General features: G+C 34.4%; 3 protein-coding genes across 6 annotated transcripts in view; 2 read left to right on the top strand and 1 right to left on the bottom strand.

The window, feature by feature from the left end:
- The window catches only part of LOC129894989 (cleavage and polyadenylation specificity factor subunit 2), a 29,774-nt gene extending 20,332 nt beyond the window's left edge, over window positions 1-9,442 (top strand). Inside the window, exons 11-18 of the mRNA XM_055970597.1 lie at window positions 154-338; window positions 2,283-2,375; window positions 3,564-3,662; window positions 7,913-8,044; window positions 8,143-8,187; window positions 8,657-8,824; window positions 8,931-9,005; window positions 9,111-9,442. Coding sequence (XP_055826572.1) covers window positions 154-338; window positions 2,283-2,375; window positions 3,564-3,662; window positions 7,913-8,044; window positions 8,143-8,187; window positions 8,657-8,824; window positions 8,931-9,005; window positions 9,111-9,212 — 899 coding nt within the window. The 3' untranslated portion in view covers window positions 9,213-9,442. The remainder of the gene's footprint in view (window positions 1-153; window positions 339-2,282; window positions 2,376-3,563; window positions 3,663-7,912; window positions 8,045-8,142; window positions 8,188-8,656; window positions 8,825-8,930; window positions 9,006-9,110) is intronic.
- A 1,446-nt stretch (window positions 9,443-10,888) lies between these two features.
- LOC129893803 (uncharacterized) lies at window positions 10,889-17,868 on the top strand. Of its 3 annotated transcripts, none has more exons than XM_055969203.1 (10): window positions 10,889-11,350; window positions 11,786-11,872; window positions 12,369-13,363; window positions 14,544-14,632; window positions 14,751-14,854; window positions 14,937-15,036; window positions 15,447-15,522; window positions 15,629-15,734; window positions 15,820-16,351; window positions 17,150-17,868. In XM_055969203.1, exons 1-10 carry the CDS (start codon window positions 11,065-11,067, stop codon window positions 17,637-17,639), a joined length of 2,865 nt encoding a protein of 954 aa, XP_055825178.1. In that variant the 5' UTR covers window positions 10,889-11,064; the 3' UTR covers window positions 17,640-17,868. The 3 variants fall into 3 exon arrangements, with proteins under 3 accessions (XP_055825178.1, XP_055825177.1, XP_055825179.1); XM_055969202.1 differs by having other exon boundaries at window positions 15,620-15,734; XM_055969204.1 differs by having other exon boundaries at window positions 11,262-11,350; window positions 11,775-11,872; window positions 15,620-15,734.
- Window positions 17,869-19,095: 1,227 nt separating this feature from the next.
- Window positions 19,096-20,963, bottom strand: LOC129896724 (60S ribosomal protein L36-2-like). Of its 2 annotated transcripts, none has more exons than XM_055972679.1 (4): window positions 20,856-20,963; window positions 20,632-20,730; window positions 19,392-19,591; window positions 19,096-19,274 (listed from the first exon to the last, which is right to left on the bottom strand). In XM_055972679.1, exons 2-4 carry the CDS (start codon window positions 20,725-20,727, stop codon window positions 19,244-19,246), a joined length of 327 nt encoding a protein of 108 aa, XP_055828654.1. In that variant the 5' UTR covers window positions 20,728-20,730; window positions 20,856-20,963; the 3' UTR covers window positions 19,096-19,243. The 2 variants fall into 2 exon arrangements, with proteins under 2 accessions (XP_055828654.1, XP_055828655.1); XM_055972680.1 differs by having other exon boundaries at window positions 20,632-20,733; window positions 20,856-20,914.
- Between the last annotated feature and the right edge of the window lie 2,809 nt (window positions 20,964-23,772).

Genomic DNA, 23,772 nt, shown 5'->3' with positions numbered 1-23,772 from the left:
AATCTAAATATGTTCTTTCTAAGAAAAGAGAATCGGCTACCACAATATAAACAAGTAAGCACACAACATATTGACTCTTTAGTATCCATGCACAGACTTCTTTTTTGAACGTTTTGATGTTTAAGCTAATCAGAGGTCTCAACATATTTGCAGCTGCTGGTCTGCATAGTGGTGCTTTCAAGGATGTGCTGATTGATGGATTTGTTACACCATCATCTAGCGTAGCCCCAATGTTCCCTTTCTATGATAACACCTCTGAGTGGGATGACTTTGGCGAAGTCATCAATCCAGATGATTATGTGGTCAAAGATGACAACATGGAGCAGTCGTCAATGCATGTGAGTTAAAGTTGGTCTTATGTGCCTTCAATTGAGGCATAGTTATCTGCTTGTTTCAGTATCCCCTTTGTATGTTTGGTTGTTCAGTGCAGATAATTTAACTGGTCCATTCTGAGTCAAGAAAAGAGAACTTTATGTCATTTTTCTGAAGATTGTTCAAATCTAATCATGCACATCGTCAGAGTATCTGATATTCTCCTATTCCTGAACTTTTATTTATGTCATAGCTTATGAAGGGTGCTACTATTATTTCCATATGGCTTAAAATCAAATTTGAGGTTAACAAGTGTAACTTACAGTCTGAAATATGTCGCAAGGGGTCATTTGGTTAGAGGGTTTATAAAAAGTAGTTCTTGCATTGTTTTATGCTGTGTTTGGTTGGCAGTATTAAATAATACCCATGAGTTATTGAGGAATCTATGTATTATCTTATGTGCGATTAAATATGGAATAAGAATACGTGTATTTTAGTATGTTGAAGACAAATATGCCCTTAAAGTAGGTGATCCTTGCCTAAAAATCTTTAAATGATTAATCATATTTTAACAATCCCTATTATTCACCGCATAAACGATCTCTCCATTGCAATTCCCGCATATAGCATGTGAACCAAACCACCCCTAAGTTTCTTATGGGAAGAAAGAGTGATTTGCCTGTCAATCATTATGCTACTTGGGCATGAAGCTTGTAGTAGAGTAATTTACATGTAAAAGATTTTCTTTTGCATCCAAATGGTTTCTGTAAAGCTCACTCTTTTGAAAGTTTACACGTCTTCAAGACTATATATGATGGATATTGGAAATCCATGGTAAAAAGGAGCCTTGTCCCTACCTATTCCAAAAAAAGGAGCCATATCCCTATCACATTTCAGGATTTACAACTTTTTCCTGCTATTTAATTCATAACACTGGCTATCTCCACGTGTATATTTATGTCATGTGATAAGTGGAGATTACTAGCAAACAATATGACACAATGGATTTTCTCTATCATTTCAATTAGTCAGGAATATATTTTAGTCATGTTAGTACATTTATTTTAGTTCGTATGCCTTATAGGAGCTTTGCCCTATCTGAGGTTTTTATGCTAATAGAAAATATAGAGAACTAGTACATTTTATTTTTATTTTGTAGAATGTCGGCCTGAGATAAATTTAAATGGGGAAATATGATCAGGAGGATTCACACAATCGACTCTACTTGTTTGGGACTGAGGTGTAGTTGTTGTTGATAAGTAGAGAGTTCTAGGAAGAAATAGAATACATACTCTAGGAATCAGATCTATAATCGGGTTTTCCTGTTTGGAGAAGAATCAATAGAATAGCTAATAGCATAAAAACAAATCCAAGTAATTACTTTCTGGCTTGTAAAGAAGAATGAAGGTCTGTTAGAAGAGGGAGGAGAAGATGCGTGGTGTGGGGTGTTGCTCCACTAGGAGGAGAAGATGCGTGGCGCGGGATGTTTCTCCACTAACACTTATGTGTACCTTATGGAGAGAGAGAAATAAGAGAGTTTTTGATGGAATAGAGAAGAATTTTGTGCACTTGAGGAATAATCTCGTATCCCTTATTTCCCTTGGTGCACCGATGAGGTACCGATAGGTATAGAAGATTGGATGTCGTTTATAGAAAGCCATATCCTTTTTGTGAAGTTTTCTACCTTTTGGTATACTCCTTGTATAATGGTATTTTTTATCCCCAATGTTCACAAAATTTTATTACTTGATAAAAAAAGTTAATTGAAACTTACTAGCATGGGCTGAAACCTCAAGAATTCACGGACATGTTCCTTATTAGATTGGTAAATTTTCACCTCTGCCACATCGTGAGTACCTTGCTGTTACCTTTTTCCTCCATCCAACTAATTAAAGTTTTATGGCGAATTGTTTTGTTAGTCCCTTGACTTTAATGGATAATTATTTGATGTCTTTGTAATCTTCTGCTAGGTTGATGGAGATTTAAATGGAAAACTTGATGAAGGATCAGCTAACCTCATCCTTGATACAACACCCTCTAAAGTTGTATCTTCAGAGTTAACAGTAAGTCTCAGTTTGCTTCTTGATTTATTTTTGACCCTCATCAGACTCTAGCTAAAGGCTTGAAGCTGAAATTTACTTGAAAGCCGCTTTAACGTAACAGAGTGTGGAATCTTAATTACAATGCAGTGACTAAACAGTCTCTTCAAAATAAACAATCGACATTAGAATAGATTCATCCAATTTTTGGTATTATGCTAGAGCAGGCCTGTTATTTTGCTTTTTTATTTCCTTCTTATCAAAGTCAAAACCACTTTCTATCTGAGTGTAGAATTCTGAGTTCCAATGCAGGGACTAAATAGTCCCTTCAAAATGAACAAATGACAATAGAATAGAGCAACCAAATTCTGTGCCGTGCTAGAATACACCCGTTATTTTCTTATCAAAGTTTAATGACCTTGATGCTCTGTTATTGCACTTTCCAGAAATTACTTCAGGCCTGTGATGGTTTCGAGATGAGAAGCAAAAAATTATGTTATTTCTGGAATATCTTATTGAGCATTTAGTTACTCCTTGTCCCAAATGTTTGGGCTCTAGTACTGCTTGGAGAATCACATGGTTTTTTCTGACTACGATTTTTTAATTGTTTTAAAAATTCTATCACTATGAAAATTGCGAGTTACAGTACTTTTATGTGGGTATAATTTTATTTCAATGACTTTGAGAAATCGATATCCTAATTCACACTGGAGCTTAGATAGATTGGCACTCATACTTCAATCCCTCACATTCTTTTTGACGTAATGGGACGCAGGGGTATATGATTAGTTCTAGCTGGAAGTCATTTTGACTGTGTTCCATATATTCTGAAGCTCTTGTTTTGATGATCCATCCTTTGTGGTGTCACAAAGATACAGTTACACCCACTATTCATTAATATTAGAAAGAAGTCCTATTTAGACAAACTGCCTCACCAGTCACCACCTATCTCAAAAAAATTGGTGCAGTTCGTGGTTTAATTGTCTAGTTAACCCTCAGCATTAGACCAACATCACATTGATTATAGTACCCATGCTATAGCTTCAATTCAGATGGTGTGCTGCTATTTTTTCGTTCTTTTTTATATATTTTTTTTCTGATTGCACTTGCTCATCAGCAAACATTCAAGATGTTAATTACTGAATATTCTGATTAGCATCCTTATAATATGTTTTCCTTTCAATGTCCTTGCTCCTTTTTCTCCTTTCACAGGTCCAAGTCAAGTGTTCCTTGTTATACATGGACTTCGAAGGTCGTTCTGATGGTCGTTCAATCAAATCAATTCTTGCTCATGTTGCGCCCTTAAAGCTTGTATGGAAGTTCTTTCCTTAACTGATATTACTAAATATGTGGACTTAATAGAAAAGGGAATCACATTTTCTTTCATGCACTTATACCATCTTTTCATAAGTAGCTATTAGCAGTAATAACACAATCATTCTTGTGTGTTTTACAAGGTGTTGACACTTGACAGTTCCATCTCTTGTATGACGTGCCTCTCATTTTTCTGTGGTATTTACTATTTAGTTAATAAATTTGCATCTACGACATATATTCACACGCTTTCAGTCTTTTCTTAATCAACAAGTATTCAAAGGAAAAAATAGATTCCTCATGCATGCACTGAATATATTCTTGGCATTGTTGGATAATAGGATTTCTTCTAGCCTGAAGGAAGAATCTCCAGTAAAGTGATCTGATACTTGTTTCCTATAATGGTAACAGTTAATCTATATATCCACAGGTATACTACATCAAAATATGTAGTCCCCCTTCAAAAGTATTACTACAATTTACAACACCTATCTATTGTTTTCCTATAAATAGTCTACAACATTAAAGATATCTTCTGTTTGAGCTAATAGTTTCTGTTTACACCAAAAATAAAACAGAGCTAAACAATTCATTTTAAACTTCTGCAAGTTGCTCTGCTTGTCCTCAAAACATCACTGTTCTTTTTTAACATACTGTCCACCAAATACATGCAGGGACAATTTTTTCATCTTTCTTCGTTTTTTGCTGCCTTGTCATCCTTGTTCCAGCAGCTTAGCACTCCTTTTATGTTCCCTGGCTTCACCCACCTAATCTTCCTCAGACAGATGTACATCTTCCACAACTATAGTCTGTCCACATACAATGTAAAAACAGATGGTTGATTGTCGTCTGAGCTTGTTCCCCACAGAGAAAAAATATAGAGCATAGTTGAAAGTCTCTCTTATTCAAGTTCTCATGTGTCAATACTGCTTCCTTAACCAGAAGCCAAGTAAAACAGTTCACTTTATAAGGAACTTTTGATTTCCGGATCATCTTCCATGGCCAATCTTCCTCCCGAAATATTTTGGTGATTCTATAGTTTTTTCTTAAAAATAAGAGGATATTGCATCTTTATAGCTGTGAGACCGGACTCTGGAGAATTCCTTGTTTTTAGTAAAATGGGGACTCTATTCTTCTGATCTAACACTTCCATAAGGTGGAGGACAGCTAGTTCTCTGCAGTATAGCTTCATCCTAATAAGTTAAATTTTTATTTTTTAGCCAAAAGACTTGTGGAACACTGTTATACTTTGGCAGAGGATTTTGTTGGACATTATTGAACTACTTCAGAAGAAAATTATGTTTGTTTCCTCCAACCCCCGCTTTGCCACCTTAAGAGGAAAAAGAAAAGCATTTCTATCCAACCTTTCCCAGTGAGTCAACTGACCTTGCTGCCCTTTGTTCTCTATCTGCTGAGGGAAGTGGGAAGCAAAAAGAAAGAAGACTTATAGCTCACATATATTAAGTGTTCATTGCTATTGACCAAGCTATTATCCTTTTTCCCACACTAGATGTGCTTCACTGGTTCTATATCATGTCTTAAAAATTGTAATTTTTATGGTAAAATGAGAACTGCTTGTTTGTTATTAATTTCCACCTCAGTGCCACTCACCTTTTTACTTAAAGAAGCAAAGGATATCTGTTAGAATTATGCTTTTGAACTGTAGTAACTTTATTTTACTGCTTAGTTTTTGAATAAATCCAAGTTAATAGTTGGTTAGCAAGTTTTTCCTATTTACCATTACTTTTTTACTGTTTTTGTTCTTATAAATGTAGAGTCCAAGAAAGCAAAATAAAATAATTCTTTTTGGCTCATTGCAATATTTTTCTCTCAAAGTCTTTCTCTGTTATTTTCTTAATTTCGTTATTAAAAAACCAACAATTGGTATCAGAGCTTTTTTTTCTTAAGGGATCTGTGAGTGAAAAAATGGATTTCGAAAATAGCTTTTCACGAATTGCTCCTCCTATTTTTGATGGTGAGAACTATCAACTATGGGCTGTGAGAATGGATGGAAGCCTACTTGGAGGCTCTTGATCTTTGGGAAGCCGTGGAAGAGGATTCTGAAGTTAATCCGCTGCCTAATAATCCCACCGTGGCCCAAATCAAGAGTCACAAGGAAAAGAAAATCATAAAGTACAAGGCAAAAGCAACTTTGTTGCTGCTATTTCAACAACTATTTTCACGAGAATCATGACTCTTGCATCACCAAAAGAAATTTGGGACTATGTGAAGAAAGGATATGCTGGAGATGAAAGAATACGAGGAATGAAGGTATTAAATTTAATGAGAGAATTCTAATTAGTGAGAATGAAAGAGTCAGAAACAGTCAAGGAATACTTTGACAAATTGCTTGGTATTGTTAACAAGGTAAGACTGCTAGGCACTGAATTTAAAGATTCAAGAATTGTTGAAAAAATGCTTGCAATAGTGCCCGAAAGATATGAAGCATGTATAACTACTTTGGAAAACACACAAGATCTATCCAAAATTACCTTGGCAGAATTGTTAAATTCTTTGTAGGCACAGGAACAAAGGAGGTTTATGAGGCAAGATGACATTATTGAAGAAGCATTAGCAGTCAGCCACAAAACTCAAAGCAAGGGTAACTTCTTGAAAAATTACCCTCCTTGTCAGTACTGTGGCAAAAATGGGTATCCTCCATATAAATGTTGGAAGAGACTAGATGCACAATGCAAGATCTGCAAACAACTTGGTCATGGAGCTGCAATTTGCAAAAGCAAATTTAAAAAAGATGAAGCAGTTTCCCAAGTCACCACTGAAGAAGAAGATGAAGACCACTTATTTGTGGCAATCTATTTTTCTACCAAAAAATCTGATTTTTGGATGATTGATAGTGGTTGTACAAACCATATGACATATGACAGAAATCTTTTTAAAGAGTTTGTGTCTATGGAAAATACGAAAGTCAGAATTGAAAATGGTAACTATATTCCTGCAAAAGGAAAAAGGGTCTGTTGCAATCAATTCAAGTTCAGGTACAAAAATAATTGAAGATTTTCTTTATGTGCCTGATATGGATAAAAGTTTGTTGAGTGTTGGTCAGTTAATGGAAAAAGGATTTAAATTATTATTTGGGGACAAATATTGTCGGATCTTTGATTTCACTAAGCAAGAGATTTTACAAGTTGAAATGAGAGATAAAAGCTTCTCATTTAATCCAACAGAAGATGCACACAAGCCTTGCAAGACAAAAAGATGAATTGGCAGATTTGTTCATAAGGTCAATTTCAGTCAAGTCTAGAATCTGCAGTTCCTCAAGCAAGTAGGACTGTTAGAATTATGCTTTTGAACTGCAGTAACTTTATTTTACTGCTTAGTTTTTTGAATAAATCCAAGTTATTAGTTGGTTAGCAAGTTTTTCCTATTTATTAGTAATTAGTTTATTAAGATATATTTTGCAGAGATATTCTAGGCTAGTTTACCATTACATTTTTATTGTTTTTGTTCTTATAAATGTAGAGTCCAAGAAAGCAAAATAAAATAATTTTCTTTGGCCTCATTGCAGTAATTTTCTCTCAAAGTCTTTCTCTGTTATTTTCTTAATTTCTTTATTAAAAAACCAGCAATATCTTTTTCACCAACGTTGTATTGCAAACAATTTGAGTCTAAGTCTTTGAAAGTCCCACATAATTGATTTAAATTTCCTGCAAAGATTTTGATTTTAGTTTTTTTATTTTCACTTTTAAAGCTGAATTGATGACTGATTAAGTATCCTTAGTCTGAAACTTACTGGAAATGAAGGTTACAGTTGTGGAAGCAATGGTAATAGCGTCTGCAAGGGCTAATTGAATCCATTCCGCCCTCCATTTGGAAAAAAAAAAGAATATTGGAAAAAAGTGATGCATCGAATTATGATAGAGGTCTATATTTGGTGATTGCTATGTTGTTCAGTGTTCACAATGCTCAATAGAGTAATGACTTGTATCCTTCAATATCAAGGATCAGTTAGTTCATGCTGACCACAACTTCTCCTGGTTCAATATTTCCTAATTGAAGTTGGTAATTTTTTATTAGTAGTTTAAATAGCAGTTAAATGGTCATTTGGATACTCATGTTTATATCTTTCTGCTTTTGACACACCTATATAATATTCAATACCTGAACTTTCTGCCTATTTTCCTATAAATTATTCTATCCATGTCCTACTTTTCTTCTTCAACAGTGAAACAATTAGTTCTTGCAATTTCAACTAGTTGACTTGTTGTAATAACTATTCTTTTTTATAGGTCTTGGTGCATGGATCAGCTGAAGCCACTGAACATTTGAAGCAACATTGTCTGAAACATGTTTGTCCACATGTATATGCTCCCCAATTGGAAGAAACAATTGATGTGACTTCAGATTTGTGTGCTTATAAGGTTAGCCTACTTTCTTTATACGTGCCTTTTGTGGTTTGTACCTTTGTAAACGAAAATACTAGTATAACATCCTTTGTCTATGTTTGCTTCCATGATAGGTCCAACTTTCTGAGAAGTTAATGAGCCAAGTGCTTTTTAAGAAGGTGAGCTGAATATATTATGGTTACGACATCAATAAATTATTCCTTTACAAATTTTCTGCCATTTTACGTGAACTAAGAACTATCTTGATGCATTTATAGAAGCAGCTGAAGTTAGTAATTTATGCACATCCAATTAAAACAAAAAGTGACCTAAGCACAATTGTGTCTATCACCTTTCATGTGTTGTATTAATGGATTGCTGGAGTTTTTATCACTGTACTCTTTCTTAAAAGATTTGTACACTAGCAGTTCAGTAGCTATCTTTTTGTTCTCGAATACTGGGGCTCTGTACACTCCATACACTACAATGGGTATAGATATTTCAAGTGTTTGTACTAAAGTCTTGGGTGTGTAAGACGTTATGCCCCATGTGATCAGGAAGCTGCGTACAAAGACTAATCTTACTTTATCATTATTGTGGTCTGTGTTTTCCCGTTGTCCTTAATTGTGTTTACATTTGTAATTGTAGCTTGGAGACTATGAAATTGCATGGGTTGATGCTGAAGTGGGGAAGACGGAAAATGACATGTTCTCTTTACTTCCTCTTTCCGGACCTGCTCCACCCCATAAAACAGTTCTCGTCGGAGATATAAAAATGTCTGATTTCAAGCAGTTTCTTGCCAGCAAGGGCATTCAGGTCTTTTCACTTTTCTTCTCTTTTCCTTTATGTTATATTTTCTACTACTAATCATGATTTGGCTTTAGGTTAGCAAAATGTTAAGACCAACTAATTTCATTTTCAGGTAGAATTTGGTGGTGGGGCTTTACGTTGCGGGGAGTATGTGACCATTCGCAAAGTTGGAGATGCTAGTCAAAAGGTGGCCACTTTTGATAATACCTCAAGTGTTCTTCATATTACTAGCATAATGAAGCCTTTTTCTTGACCTACTTCATTGAAACCTATGTTGGAAAATTTCTTGTAGGTTGGAGGTGCTGCTATTCAGCAGATTGTGCTTGAAGGTCCATTATCTGAAGAGTACTATAAAATTCGAGAGTACCTATATTCACATTTTTATTCCCTCTAATCTGAAAAGCAGATTAACTTTATGTACTAGTAGTCTAGTACCCATAATGCAGTTTTCCTTTTTCCCTCTTGTCCCTCTTTTCTTTCTCTCAAGTCTCGACTTTGGCTGTTTTCCTAGTAGTTTGTAAATCTCCTCTTTAGTTTCGAAAAGGTCACAATTGTTAGAATTTCCTGCAGGCAATGTAGGCTGTTGAATTTAAGCTAATGGCAATTAGCAAAACCTTAGAATTACTCACTGCTTGCAAATGATGAATCGCGAGTCTGGAGGTATTTCAGAATGGAAAAACAGAGCTGAATTACGAAATTTTGACCAAGCTACTGAAAAAAAAAACATCTCTAATTGAGAACTTTATTGTTTCTTTTAATTTTTTGAGTATAGGGACAAGTATACATGTTTCCTGCAGAGTTTTGGGTCAATTTCCATGTAACAGGAATTTTATAATCAAATAGGTCTATTACATAAAAATCAAAGTATTCGTTGGCTGAAGCAAACATTAGGTAAGATGGGGCAGCGCATAAATGATTAAGCCTAATTTGATTAACAACCCAAGGACTATCCCAATACTAATTTCATATAGAGTTTCAGTTCTATAGACTTTGATGCAAAGAATTTTTTGCTATCTAAATTATTTGTAACATGTAAAGGTGACGTGACGATGTAAAATTGACACGATTATAACTCAAAACTCATTCAGGTACTATAAATCCAAATCTGTTGGCATCATTCCCTTCCAAAGGAAATAATCATTTTTTGTTGCCTACCTTTGTCATGACCTACATGTCTCTCTCAAACCATTCCTTTAACTTGATATACTCTGCGAAAAAGATTTTAAAATCTTGATCAAAATTGTTACCTTGAGACCTCTATCTCGTGAATCAAACTTATCCCATCCAAATTAGTACAATTCATCTTAACTTCCTTAATCTAATTAATATGCAATCCTTTAATTTCATTTTAATTTTGTGAAATACTCTTTTTATTCATGTTTGACTTGGCATATCCTTAAGAAGCAATAAATAAAATGATAATTTTATTATATCGCCCTTAATTATTATATCATTGTGAAATGAATTGGAAATAATTAGTACTTCATAATAAAAGTGAATAAATTATCTTTTGACTTTTTAAACTGGACAAATAAATATGAAAATTTACTTTCAATATAGTGGATAAGTAAAAGAGGATGGATGAAGTAATAAGTATTTTTATGTTATGAAATTTATCAATTAGTGTAGATATCCACTATCCCGTAAATCATACCGCACCTTCATGACCTCCTTCATAATTTTCCACACCCATCTTTCCTCATGATGTCATTGATTAATGTTTGTAATTTTATCTTTATGTAACAATATAAACAGAGGCATGTAATGTGACATGAAACACACTTGAATATTGGTGGAAGAAGGTTCTCTCTATCTACATTTCTTTTGTTTCATATCAGATAATTACTTTTAGCTTTTATTTTGCACTATTTTAATATTTGAGTATTAATTTGGGAGGGAAGAGGAAGTATTTATATTTTCGGGGATGATAATAAATTATGTACGCAGAAAATGGTCAAGCAATAAAAAGCGTATAACCAGTAACGGGTAATTCCGTTAGCCTACGAAAAAGATATTAGTTAAAAAACATGGTATAATAAGATAAGATAAAACAAAGGGATGTATTATCTTCTACTTTGTTTCTCCATAAAAATAAAATAATAGTGACAACAAAAACCCTAGATTTTCTCACTTCCAAAGTTGTTACTGTAACTTATTCAGTTTTTGCATCATTTGAACTGAGAAAGCTTAATCGCTATTATAAACCCTAATTATCAATTGGGGTTTTTGTTGAAATTTCAAAAAAGATGAGTTCTTTGACTACAACATGGTGTCCAAACTCTTTTCAGCTTCGGTTAGCATTCAGCAGCAAAAAGCCTTCGGCAGTTTTTGCAAGAATGCGTTTCGGGAAGCTGGATTATCGTGGGGTTCGTTTGGTTTCGATTACTATGAATAGTGTGTCAAATGGTGGAGTGGAAAAAAAAAATGCAGGAGGCGTAAATTCGACTTCTTCAGCAGATGATTTCGCTGGATGGTCTGGAGCTGATGGTGCTGAGAAACCCAGTGACTCACAGGGGAAGCAGTCCATAGCTGGTGAGTGCGTTATACTAGGCGATATTAATTAATTTGAATTGAGACTTAGTCAGTTGGTAATGGCACATTTACAAAAATTTCAGGGTTTTTAGTTTGTATTAGGGGTTTATATGCCAGTAGAAAATGTAGAAATAGTGTTGGGGGGATATCTGATTTGTTGTTAAGATAAAATATTGAGTATTGGAATAAAGGGGTTCAAATTTGCAAAATGGATATTGAGAATCCATATATGATACAGCTCATATATCTGAAAGCATTCTTTATTGCTCATGACATATAGTGATTTTCGAATGGAATCTGTTTAGTTTTCCAGCTTTGCATCGAAGATTGGGAAGTAGGTGCGATGACAGCAGAATGTATAACAATTTTTAAACAGCAGATTTTTCTTTGGTTCTTTTGCAGACTGATAACACTTTTGAAGTAGCTTATTTTCAGGGATTGTGGGAGCAGGAGTAGCTGGTATCATCCTTGTGTCTGGCCTTACCTTTGCTGCATTGTCAATAAGCAGACGGAGTTCAACAAGTGAGTTTAGTATTTTCTACTAATTATGATGACCAAGTGATTTCTGTCAAAAGTTGGAATGTTTCTTAAAGTAATGATGACTGGAAACCTGATTACATTTGTAAAATATCATGTGTATGATAAGTAGACAATGTGAACAATTTGAGATGTCCTAAGTTTGACATGTGCACATTAAGAGGTTTCTTGCACAAAGTATGTGGGACCTGGCAGTTATGGAACCCACTCAAGTCCCGTTTCGCTTTTGAAAGATTGATATCATTAGTCTAGGATGTTTGGGGAGGGTTGTTACACTGAAGCTTAATATTTGGGATACTGCCCAATAATCAATAGAGTAAACTAATCTGTTGAAGAATATGTATATGATTTATAATGTGTGTTTGGATCCATAATTATGCTGTTCGTGACTTTAGAAAATGCATATCCTGTTCAGAAGTGATATTTTCCTTTGGGAGTTTATTGCTAGTTAGGTTCATAATTTGCAAGTTCATGTACACAGGAATTAAACAGCAGATGGAGCCCTTAACAGCACAGCAAGAAATGTCAATCGATTCTGACAATCACAATGACACAGTTCAAGAGGAGAAAGTTTTAGATGATAATGAATTCAAAGATAATAGCGGGGAAGAGTTCCAGGCAGGTAAAAGCAAGGATCCATCTTTATATACAGAAAATGTTGGAGCTATTGACAGTAGAATTAGTGGGGATACTGATGATGGCAATCCATCCAGTGTTGGTGTCTTCGTTGATGAGACCCATAGTCAGCATGATTTGGATGACAGGAAAGCTAGTGATGATGCAGTAGTTGCTAGTGAAGCCATATCTGAATCCCCTGAAGCAACCTTTGTGACATCAAGCTATGAAAGTGAGGAAGATAGTCTTGGTGCTGGAAAACCAGAACCAACAACTGAACCAGAACAGAGGAACTATAATGATGACGAAGTTGCTGCTGCATCAGTTATAAATCCAAATTCAACATATGAAATTGATAATCAGGTGGGAGCATCTATTTTGGAAGGACCAGGACACTCCGAAACTTCATTGGACTCCCCTCGTACTGAGCCTTCTAACCTCAACTCTACTGTTAATCCACAATCAGCAGCACTTCTGGAACCCATGATTACACATGAAGTGTATGTAGAGACTCAAAGCTCATTTTCCACCAACAATGTTGACCCGAGTGAAATGCTGGAGGTTCCAAGTGATGGAGATAAGTCACCTTTTGAAGTGCATAAGTCAAACAGAGACGAAGTGCCTGGTACAACTTTGGTTTCAACAACAGCTTATGACCATCTTGGAAACGATTTTAAGGCTATGAATGCAAGCAGATCATCATTTTACTCAACGGATCCTGGTGATGTCTTTACTTCTGCTGGTATTCCTGCTCCATCTACTATTTCTCCAGCTCTGCAGGCACCTCCAGGAAGGGTTTTGGTTCCTGCTTCCTTTGATCAAGTCCAAGGTCAGGCGCTCTCAGCATTACAAGCTTTGAAGGTATTAGATAATTACTTCATCGAGTTCAGTCTTTCCTGGAAAGAGTTTTTTGTTTCATGGTATATAATCTTATTGCTCAAGTTACTTCGTGTTGATATTTTCCACTTAGATAACTCTGGTATATAAGCTCTTCCCTTTCTTCATGGTAATTGTTTCTCTGGGAGAAACTGATGAGAGATGTTAGCAAAAGTATTATGTAAAACCAGAAAAAATAATTGATAAGGAAATATCCTTCTTGAATTATTTCCTATTATAAATGTTCATCATCAGAATGTCTCTTCCCTTTGACGACAGGGTTGTTATTGTTGTTTCTGTCAACTATCTTTACCATCATGTTAGTCTTTGTCCATAGTCCCTCTTATCTTTCTCTTAGATCAGGTCTGAGAAGGGAGAATAAGTTGACTGCCTGGTATATCTTAAATGAGACTGCAGAAATCAGAACTTATATAATCAGAGGACTGGTCAATTGTGTGAGCTCGTAATTAGAACTCTAATTTGAGAAGCACCGTAAGTAGCAAATTAAATCTAGTATGCTAGTGCCTTGCACATTTGTTGGATATCTAGGCATCTCCAAGTTCCAGATTGCAGTAATATGGCAATGGGAAGAAACCACCTTAGTTCTTTTGCCGAACTGCTTTGTTGTGTTCTTCTTGAGCTGAGGATCTATATGGAATAGCCTCTCTACCTCCCAAGGTAGGGGTATGGTCTGCATATACACTACCCTCCCCAGACCCCACTTGTGAGATTACACTGGGTATGATGTTGTTGGGATAAAAAGAGAACTGAGGTGATTTATTCCCATATGCTATGCCTTGGTAGGCAAGGTTACCATTACGTGTGCTGGTGGGAAGTACCAAGTACGTGGTGGAATAATCAAGTTGTGCCCAAGTTGGCCTGAACACCATCGTTAATAAAAAAGAGGTGATGTTGCAGACTATGAATTCGACTTCTACCTTCCCCGGCCTTCCAGTCACCATAAAGAGTATTCATATACCTCCTCTTGACGTCTTTAAAGATGAAAAGTCAAACATGTGTTGGTAAGAATATTTGGTCGGTCCTCCTTTAGTTGAAGAAATATATATATGGTAGATAAGGTCAAGGGGAAAAGTGTTCGATCCTGTGTTACTCGCAGTTGTTCCAATATGTGTTTTGCATCTGGTTTTGAATCTTTAAGTTTTAGGTTATTGAGTCTGATGTTCAACCTGGAGATCTTTGCACTCGGCGTGAATATGCTCGTTGGTTGGTCTCTGCTAGTAGTGCTCTATCAAGGTATACATGTCTCGTATATTCCCCAACATAACTGGTAGTCTTTTGTTTTACATTTGCAACACTGAAAAGTTAAGTGACATACCTATTGAGGAAGTAAGGGTGCTTTTGATCACCACAGAACCACCGTCTCAAAGGTCTACCCTGCAATGTATATTGAGAATGTTACTGATCTTGCCTTCGATGATATTACTCCTGAGGATCCAGACTTCCCGTCTATACAAGGTAGAACTTCGAATCATCAATTTTCTTTGTTAAGTTCTGCTTGACATTGGAGCTACAGTCTTCTGAATGTGAACCTTTTTAGGTTTAGCCGAAGCAGGGTTACTTTCCAGCAAACTCTCAAGACGTGACATGCAGTCATCTTTGGATGATGACCAAAGTTCTGTCTTCTTCTGTCCTGAAAGGTATAATACTGCTCACAAATGTAATGTTGGACTTCTTTTAGGTGATCACTTCTCAAGAATCGATAATTCATCAGTATTTACTGGTGGAGACTAAGCTGATGAGTGTTTTGAATTTCCACAGATAGATTCTCTGCCTACCTCATATACTACTTCCCTTTCCCTGATGAATTCAAAAACGTATCTCCTTTCGACTTTGTATGTTAGTACGGGTTATGGTTTCTTATATTTTTCTTGGATCTTATATTTGTTTAAGTTGCTGATCAATGTTCCCCCTGATGTACTAGCGATAAAAGAATGATATCACTCCCAGTGTTATTACTAATAATTTAATGACATTGCTAATGTATGATGATGCCAACTAACATTTCCTAGTCATTTCCTTCTTGATGCATTAAAGTTCTGCATTGCAGCCCTTTATCACGTCAAGATCTTGTCAGCTGGAAGATGGCCATAGAGAAAAGACAGCTACCAATTGTTGACCAAAAGGTTGCATACAAATTGAAGAATGGGTGGTTTCTATCTTGTTTATTACGCATAGTAAGTGACTATTCACTAATTTGGTACAATCTCTTTTCCTTGAAAGTCCATGCAGAGAGTCTCTGGGTTCATAGATGTTGACAAGATTCATCCAGATGCATGGCCTGCGCTGGTAGCTGACTTATCATCAGGTGAACAGGGAATAGTGGCCCTTGCATTCGGTGAGTACTATTAATTGTGTCTGATGAGGAATTATGTTGGATCTGGGAAAGGGTAAGTTATGCTATCACTAACCTGTCAATACAGGGTACACAAGACTCTTCCAGCCAGATAAACCTGTGACCAAAGCCCAAGCTGCTATTGCCCTAGCAACCGGTGAAGCTTCTGACATCGTTGGTGAGGAACTTGCGCGCATTGAGGCTGAGTCAATGGCTGAAAAAGCTGTTTCAGCCCATAATGCTCTGGTAGCTGAAGTTGAAAAAGATGTGAATGCAAGTTTTGAGAAGGAACTCTTATTGGAAAGGGAAAAGATTGATGCAGTGGAGAAGTTGGCTGAGGAAGCAAGGAGAGAATTGGAGAGTTTGAGAGCTCAGCGGGAGGAAGAGAATTTAGCATTAATGAAGGAACGTGCTGCTGTTGATTCAGAAATGGAAATTCTTTCCAGATTAAGACGCGGTGTAGAGGAGCAATTACAGACCCTTATGAGCGACAAATTAGAGATCTCCTATGATAAAGAGAGGATTGAAAAGCTTAGGAAAGATGCAGAATTTGAAACCCAAGAGATAGCACGTTTGCAGTATGAGCTGGAGGTCGAGAGAAAAGCATTATCCTTGGCTAGGTAAGAAATGTATCATCTTAAATGTTTTTCTAGTTGGATCTTAATTACCGTGTTGATTACCCACATTCAAATGGCTCACCAAGGAGGATTTAACCTGCCTACTAATTACTGACAATCCCACAGTTCACTAGTCGTTTGTTATCACTGGCTGAAGATTAGTTCAATAATATATTGAAATTTGAGTATTTTGGGGAAGCTGTGACAATATCATGCATCATTAGAGTTGGTTACTAGTGCTACTCTGGCTCAAGTAATTCCTTTTCTCTGTGAAGGGACTAAGGAAACCTATCCCGTTTTCTTCTTTCGATAATTTTGACGTGTGTTCCTTGTCTGGCCTACACTGATATTTTGTTCAAACTCACTAGTCATCATTGCCAATTAGACAGAGGAGTTGAAGTGATGGATTACAATATCTCTTGGTCCCGTGTTTAAACTGTCACCTTTGTTGTCCTTGTAAGTCTGGTATTTTTTCTCAACTTCTGGTTGCTTTAGTATCATAAAAAGCTGCATTTTCTGACGAATAGGTTTTATGTGAAACTACCGCCATTCATATTTCACTGTATGTACCATAGGTAACTCTAGCATCTTTGATATTGACAGTAACTGTTGGTCTGTTGCTCCAGTCACGCAGGGCCCTCCTAATTGCAAAATGACAAATATTAAGGAACTTCCATCAGTACAGGACTACATGTTGAAACATTTAGCATATAATCTTTATTTGCTGCAATAGTTTCTTCTTTTACCCCTTCGTTCTTTTTATCTACTGTTGATTGATATTTATTTCAATATTGCAACTAGGACTTGGGCAGAAGATGAGGCTAAAAAAGCTAGAGAGCAAGCAAAAGCCTTGGAAGAGGCTAGAGACCGCTGGCAGAAACAAGGCATCAAAGTGGTAGTTGACAATGACCTGCAAGAAGAAGCTAATGCTGGAGTTACATGGCAGAATGCTGGAAATCAGTCTGTTGAGTCGACTGTTAATAGAGCTGAAACATTAGTGGACAAGCTCAAGGAAATGGCTGATACAGTGAGAGGGAAATCAAGAGAGACAATTCATATGATTATTGAAAAAATAATGTTGCTGATCACTATGCTTAAGGAGTGGGCACTAAAGGCAGGCAGGGAAACAGTGGAGTTAAAGGATGCTGCCTTGTCGAAGATGGGCAACTCAGTACAAGGATTGCAGCAAAGCTCAGCTGAAGCTGGCTTGGCTTTCAAGGATGGTGTTAAGCGCTTCGCCGATGATTGCAGGGGCGGAGTTGAGAAAATCTCACAGAAATTCAAGACATGAAAAACGTGTTATATGGACCTCTTGTATCCTTTTTTGCCATTTTGGTCAATAAGTTCTCTGATTTTTCCTGTCAATTTTGGCCCATATAAGCTGGTGGACATTGACTTCCACCAGAAGAGGGGAATAAAAGATAACTCTGCCAAGTATCTATACCTTCCATTAGCACATTGATTATTTTAGCTTCTTAATTGTACTATATATATGTGTTAGTACTAAACTTCTTATTGTACTGTATGTGTCCTCTTAACAAAAGAATGATGAAAGAAGATCTGGACAACACGCAAAGAAAAGAGAGATTGACTACAAAAGCTAACGAATTCAATGTTTCATTTTAAAGGAGAGAGTTTAACTAGTGCTACGTCTAGTCATTTCACAACAACTCGATCAATATTGAGTACATGTAACTAAACTTGAGCAAAAACTACATACGTTTACTTGGTTATAATAGTGAGAATGTGCAATACTTGATAATTGCAAGGGATAATAGTGTACCTAATTAAAGAGCTAAATACAAGTATCAATACGAGTAATCGGAAAATACAAGTGTTGTATCCTTCCAAAATCTCAAAAAAAAAAAAGAAAAGAATAATTCAAATTGTCCTCCTTGCAAAGTACAAAGATCCTTTGAAATTACATCAACAAAAAAAGATTTTACATATTCTTTTCCAATGTAAGGAGAGCTTAGTCTTGATTGTTTTATTCCTACCACTAAAACTAACTTCTATGAATTTAGAGTCTTAGCCTGATAGAATGTCTTGCAGCGACACTACTACTCCCTTTGCTCTCTTTTACTAGTCAAATTTTGACTTGACACATCTATTAAAATGACACTTATTAAGAAATCAATGATTGATATAATGACTTTACTATTTTACCCTCATTAATCACTAAAGTCATAATCCAAAATATTTTGGTATTCTTCGTCCAGATGAATTGATCATTTAGAATTTCAAAAAATTCTACATATTCCAAAAATATTAACTCTATCAATAAATTGAGGATATAATAGGTAAAAAAAATTATACTTTCTTGATTTGTCAAATTTGACAATTAAAAAATCAAATTAGAAATTTTTAGAAAGTAAGCAGAAACAAAGGGAGTATTATTATTAACACAAGTATAGTACTCCGTTTCGAAAAATTCAAAAATTCTGACCACTCACACAAGCTTAAACAAATATTAAAAAGTCTTCAAGCTTTCGATATGAGTAAAGAATTATAGGATTGGTGTGTTATTACTCACTTGAGATTGCACTTAGAAAGATCCATACTTTTTTGAGGCCTTTGGATGGAGGAAAACAAAACAAGGTATGAGTTTGTTCTCAAGTATAGGGAAAACCTAGGTCAACTTCACAGGGAAGTGAGCAAAGTACAAGCTACCACCATAAGGAGCCTGGAGTAACACGTTTTACCGAAAATATAAATACAAAACTAAAATGCAGAATTGAAACTTGAAGTTGAGCAAAATGTCACAATCTTAATGAAAATTCAAAGCCATAAGTAGCTGTCACAGAGAGTCTAGAGAATTTCATAGCTAATTCAAAAAGATAATGTATAATAACTAATAAACTCAATTCCTCAATTGTCAAAATAAGGATAAAGGTTTCACTTCTTCTTTTCACCACCTCCGGTGGCCCTGCACAAGGAGAAACAGAGAGAAATATTAGTCTGGGAATAGAACATTCTTCTTCAGAGATAGGGGAATAATAATATGACTTTACTCCCAAGAAACCCAATAATCACAAGACATCACCTCATCTTACGGAGAACGCTAGACATCTCCTCTCTCTTCTTCTTTGCCCTCTTGTGAGTACCCAACTTCCTCTTGGCTACCTTCAATGCACGCTTGTCCTTGCCAACTTTAAGAAGCTCAGTAATCCTCTTCTCATATGGAGCAAATCCAGCGACTTCTCTGATGAGGTTCCTGACGAAGTGGATTCTTTTGCTTGTTTTCTGAATTAATATAGCAATAAGGAAACCGAATCAAATGTCAGTTCAATAAATATTCATGCAAGAAAAGCATGGCATCATTTCACAATTGAAAACTTTCTATAAAAAAGGAAAAAGAGCTACAGGAAGAGCCTAGTTACACAAATCACACAATGTTGTTGTAGACACTGGTTAATTACCTTTTTTTATGAATGAATTAAGTTATATTACTGGTATCAAGAAGATGCAATGAATACAAGAGCGCAAACAGGAACCTAACACAAAACCCGAAAAAAATAGGCCATAGAAGCCAGTGATTGTTTTAACTTTTTACCAAGCAAATATCATATAATGCTAGGACTCCAAAAATATTGCCGCACGGGTGCGGATTCTTCAATAATACATTATCTTTGGAGTATCCGAGACGCACCCATCAATATCTTTGAACAGTCTGAGCAACATAGGTAATATCAGATACTACAAACTCATTTTACTCTCACATGAGTAATATCTGTATACAGATAGAAAAGGAGAGTTAAGAGTGTTGGGTAGTAAAATAGCAAATTGTGGTTTATCCCAGACAGTACTCTCTTTTCACCATCATAATTTTTTACTGCCTGAAAACTTAGAGAAATGCTATCTATACACAAACCTCTACAACAATAATGTTTTAGGCATACAAACATTTAGGCCCATACTGTCAAATGACAAATCTAAACAATGAATTTTCCAAGAATGTGCCACATTGTACACCACACCTTAACCTCCTCTGGAATGAACTGAATACACAAACTCTAAAGTTTGATGTTTCATATGTATCTTTTATCTATGATTGGCGTAAAATTAATGTTACAGACAAAAACAAAACCTCGATATATTGCTTAATCCAGTCTACTTGCACAATTAATTTATACTGATACAGCCGCTGAGTTATTATTCGTGATTCAAATACAATAAACCTAAATTCAAAAAGGGTGCACCAGATATGCAAATCTAAAACATTATATGCCGAATCCAGTAGAGTAATCAACAAGCTATAAGCTCATAAATGAATGAAAAATTACCCCTTTCCTGTCAGAAGGGCGTGGAGCTAGCTCCTTCTTGGTTACAATGTGTCCTTTGTTTAATCCCACGGCTAATCCTGTGTTCGGCGGCGCCATCCCCTGCTTAAACAGTCATTCAACAAAAAATCAATTTCAAATTTCTTTTTCTGCAAATGGTTAACAAATTGCTCTTGGTTTCCACATCATATCACAGCTTTAAGCACAAAGAAAGAGTGAAAACTCACCTTTGATGTTTGCTCGATCTGCTGAAGAGTCTTGAGGCGGGTGATAAGCTGAAACTAGGGTTTGTGGGTGAATTATATACGAGACAAAGATTATGAGGGTAAAATGGTAATTGAAAAGATTTGTCGTGGACTTAGGGTTTGGGCTGTTTGGACTTCGACCTTTATTGGTCACCACTGTTGCAATTGGAAATAAAGCCCAATAAGTTGTAGGGCCGTTCTCACCAAAATCTCACCGGATGTTTTTTGAGCTGATATTTATCTTGGAATTTTTTGAACTTTTTTTGATTAATAATTATTTTTTTAGGGTATTTTTATTTTATTATGATATATAGCATATTTATTTTAATTAATAACTAAAATTACTCCATTACCCCTCCCTCCCACTTCCCTCCTTCTGCGTGTTTCTTCTTCTTTTTTTTCTATCTATTTTTTCTCTTTCTCTTTCTCCTTTTTTTTAAATAATAATTAATTATCCTAATTTAAATAGTATCAAAATATTTGAAATTCACATATAATACTTATAATATATATGTATTAAAAATATTTTAATTATATATTCACCGCATTTATTGAAAGATGCCTATAATATGCATCATAAATTGATTTTCAAATGTATTATAATTATTGTTTATTTTTTCTCTTATTAATAGTGCTAAAATATATTATTGTATTATAAATATTTTAGTTATATATTCACCACATGCATTGAAACATGCTTATAATATATTGAATTCAAAATCTATTATAATTATTTTTTATTTTTTTCTCTTATTAACGAAATATATTATTGTATTAAAAATATTTTAGTTATATATTCACCACGTGCATTGAAACATGCCTATAATATATTGAATTCAAAATCTATTATATTTTTTTCTCTTATTAACGGAATATATATTTTATTAAAAATATTTTAGTCATATATTCACCGTGCATTGAAACATCTCTATAATATGTATAATATACTGAATTCAAAATGTATTATAATTCAATTCAACGTTATACATTGTTATGAATTCAATTATTATTATTTCAACAAATATAATACATTTCTAGCAGCGTAAATTAATTTAAATAGCACTAGAATGTTTGAAATTCACATAATACTTATAATACATTTGTATTAAAAATATTTTTATTATATATTCACCACGTGCATTGAAACATGCTTATAATATGTATAATATATTGAATTCAAAATGTATTACACTTATCATTTATATTTATTTCTTTTATTGTGTTAAAAATACACTATATATGTATTTATATAAAAAAAATATTTAATTTAAAAAATAATAAAAGAATTATTTCTGTTATATTTAATTTAAAATTAAGTTTTAAATTAGAATAATTAATTATTGTTTTTAAAAGAGAGAGAAGGAGAAAGAAAGAAAATGAATAGCAAAAAAAGGAGGAAAAAGGGGGGAAAAGAGAAGAAGGAGAGAGAGAAAAAAGAAAGAGGAAGAGAGAGAGAGAGAGAGCAGACAGAAGAAAGAGAAGAAGGAGAGAGAGAAAATGATTGGGAAAAAAAGAGAGAGAAATAAAAGAAAAATGTGTATTCATTATCTTTTGCTATTTCGGGTAACAAAATTAATGCTATTTTGATAACAGTATATCTTATGTCATAATTCGTAATTAATGTAATATAATATATTATTTATGTAAATGGGCCATTTATCTTAAAAAAAATTATCGAACGGAGGAAATATACCAAGTATTTATTTAAAATAGCGAGAGTTTAAAAATTATACCCCCTCCGTCTCATTTTAGTTGTCATGATAAGATTTTACACAATTCTTAAGAAAATATTAATTAGGAGTGTTATTTGACTAATATATCCCTTATTAATTCTTTAATAATTATCTACTTACGTGTCTCTTAATATAGAATAATTAATATTAAGGGCAAAGTTGGAAAAAGATAATTAATTATCTCTTAATTGTTTAAATTGACAACTATTTTGGGATAAATATTTTTAGTAAATATGACAACTAATATGGAACAGAGGGAGTAATACATAGTGAGAGTTTGGTTTTTTTTTGTTTCATTATGTGTCGGTTTAGGAGTTATATCGATTTTGCTTTCAACATTAAAGAATATGAATGAGTGGTTAATTAACATGCTTAGTATTATAATAATTTTTTTTTAAAAAAAAAAAAAGAGAAGTAGGAGAATTATATAAATAAAATTCTTAGTCAAAAATTATAATAAAAATGGAAAACTCAAGAGACTCAAGATATTATTGTGTAGATTTTAGTGTTATTTAAAGCTTGCAATGAAGGATTTATTATTGAAAATTCATGAAAAAGATTTATATTTAGACATTTTTAAGGAAGTAAAGGCCAAAAATAGGAGGAAAAAATATATAATTATAACCAGCATAGTCATAAATTACTATTTTGAACCAAAAGAAATTATAACTTACAACAATCAAAATTCATATAGAAATTAAAAAAATAAAGAAAAATCAAAGTGAGAACAATTGAAAAAACAATGATGCAACACTGTTCTTACGACTTTAGTCATACAAAATAGAAGCAAAAAATATGAAATCAATGCACAATCTTTTGAGCTCTTGTCGACAGGATTTAGGTGGAGCCCAAATTACACTATATATACAACGTCAAATTCTGATTTTATGAGTACATATATATATATATATTAAAATAAACCCCTAGAAAACAAGTGAGAAGCTTAGCTTATTGGATAATGGGTTCAAGAATTGCTCCTAGATCATAGGTTTAAGTCTCGTCTCACACACAACAAGTTTTTTCCCTTTTAAATGCTTTGGAAAATGGAAAGTCTCATAGTAAAGGCTTAGGCCTCATTTGTTTGCACTTAATGGAGGTCTGAATCTTAATCATTACGATTCGGCCCATTAAATCCATTTGTTTCCTCTTAAAAAAAGCATCTTATT

Source organism: Solanum dulcamara, chromosome 7, assembly GCF_947179165.1.
Source record: "Solanum dulcamara chromosome 7, daSolDulc1.2, whole genome shotgun sequence".
NCBI lineage: Eukaryota > Viridiplantae > Streptophyta > Magnoliopsida > Solanales > Solanaceae > Solanum > Solanum dulcamara.
The sequence above is the reverse complement of the archived record's forward strand: the minus strand, read 5'-3'. Positions and strand labels throughout refer to the sequence as shown.

What these genes read in the sequence shown, in the direction of transcription:
- LOC129893803 (XM_055969202.1), top strand. Translation starts at nt 11,065, where the DNA reads ATGAGTTCTTTGACTACAACATGGTGTCCAAACTCTTTTCAGCTTCGG. An exon ending in AAGCAGACGGAGTTCAACAA is followed by an intron (nt 11,873 to 12,368) that starts GTGAGTTTAGTA and finishes TCATGTACACAG; the next exon opens with GAATTAAACAGCAGATGGAG. An exon ending in AATAGTGGCCCTTGCATTCG is followed by an intron (nt 15,735 to 15,819) that starts GTGAGTACTATT and finishes CTGTCAATACAG; the next exon opens with GGTACACAAGACTCTTCCAG.
- LOC129896724 (XM_055972679.1), bottom strand. Translation starts at nt 20,727, where the DNA reads ATGGCGCCGCCGAACACAGGATTAGCCGTGGGATTAAACAAAGGACAC. An exon ending in GCCCTTCTGACAGGAAAGGG is followed by an intron (nt 19,592 to 20,631) that starts GTAATTTTTCAT and finishes ATATTAATTCAG; the next exon opens with AAAACAAGCAAAAGAATCCA. An exon ending in AGCGTTCTCCGTAAGATGAG is followed by an intron (nt 19,275 to 19,391) that starts GTGATGTCTTGT and finishes CTCCTTGTGCAG; the next exon opens with GGCCACCGGAGGTGGTGAAA.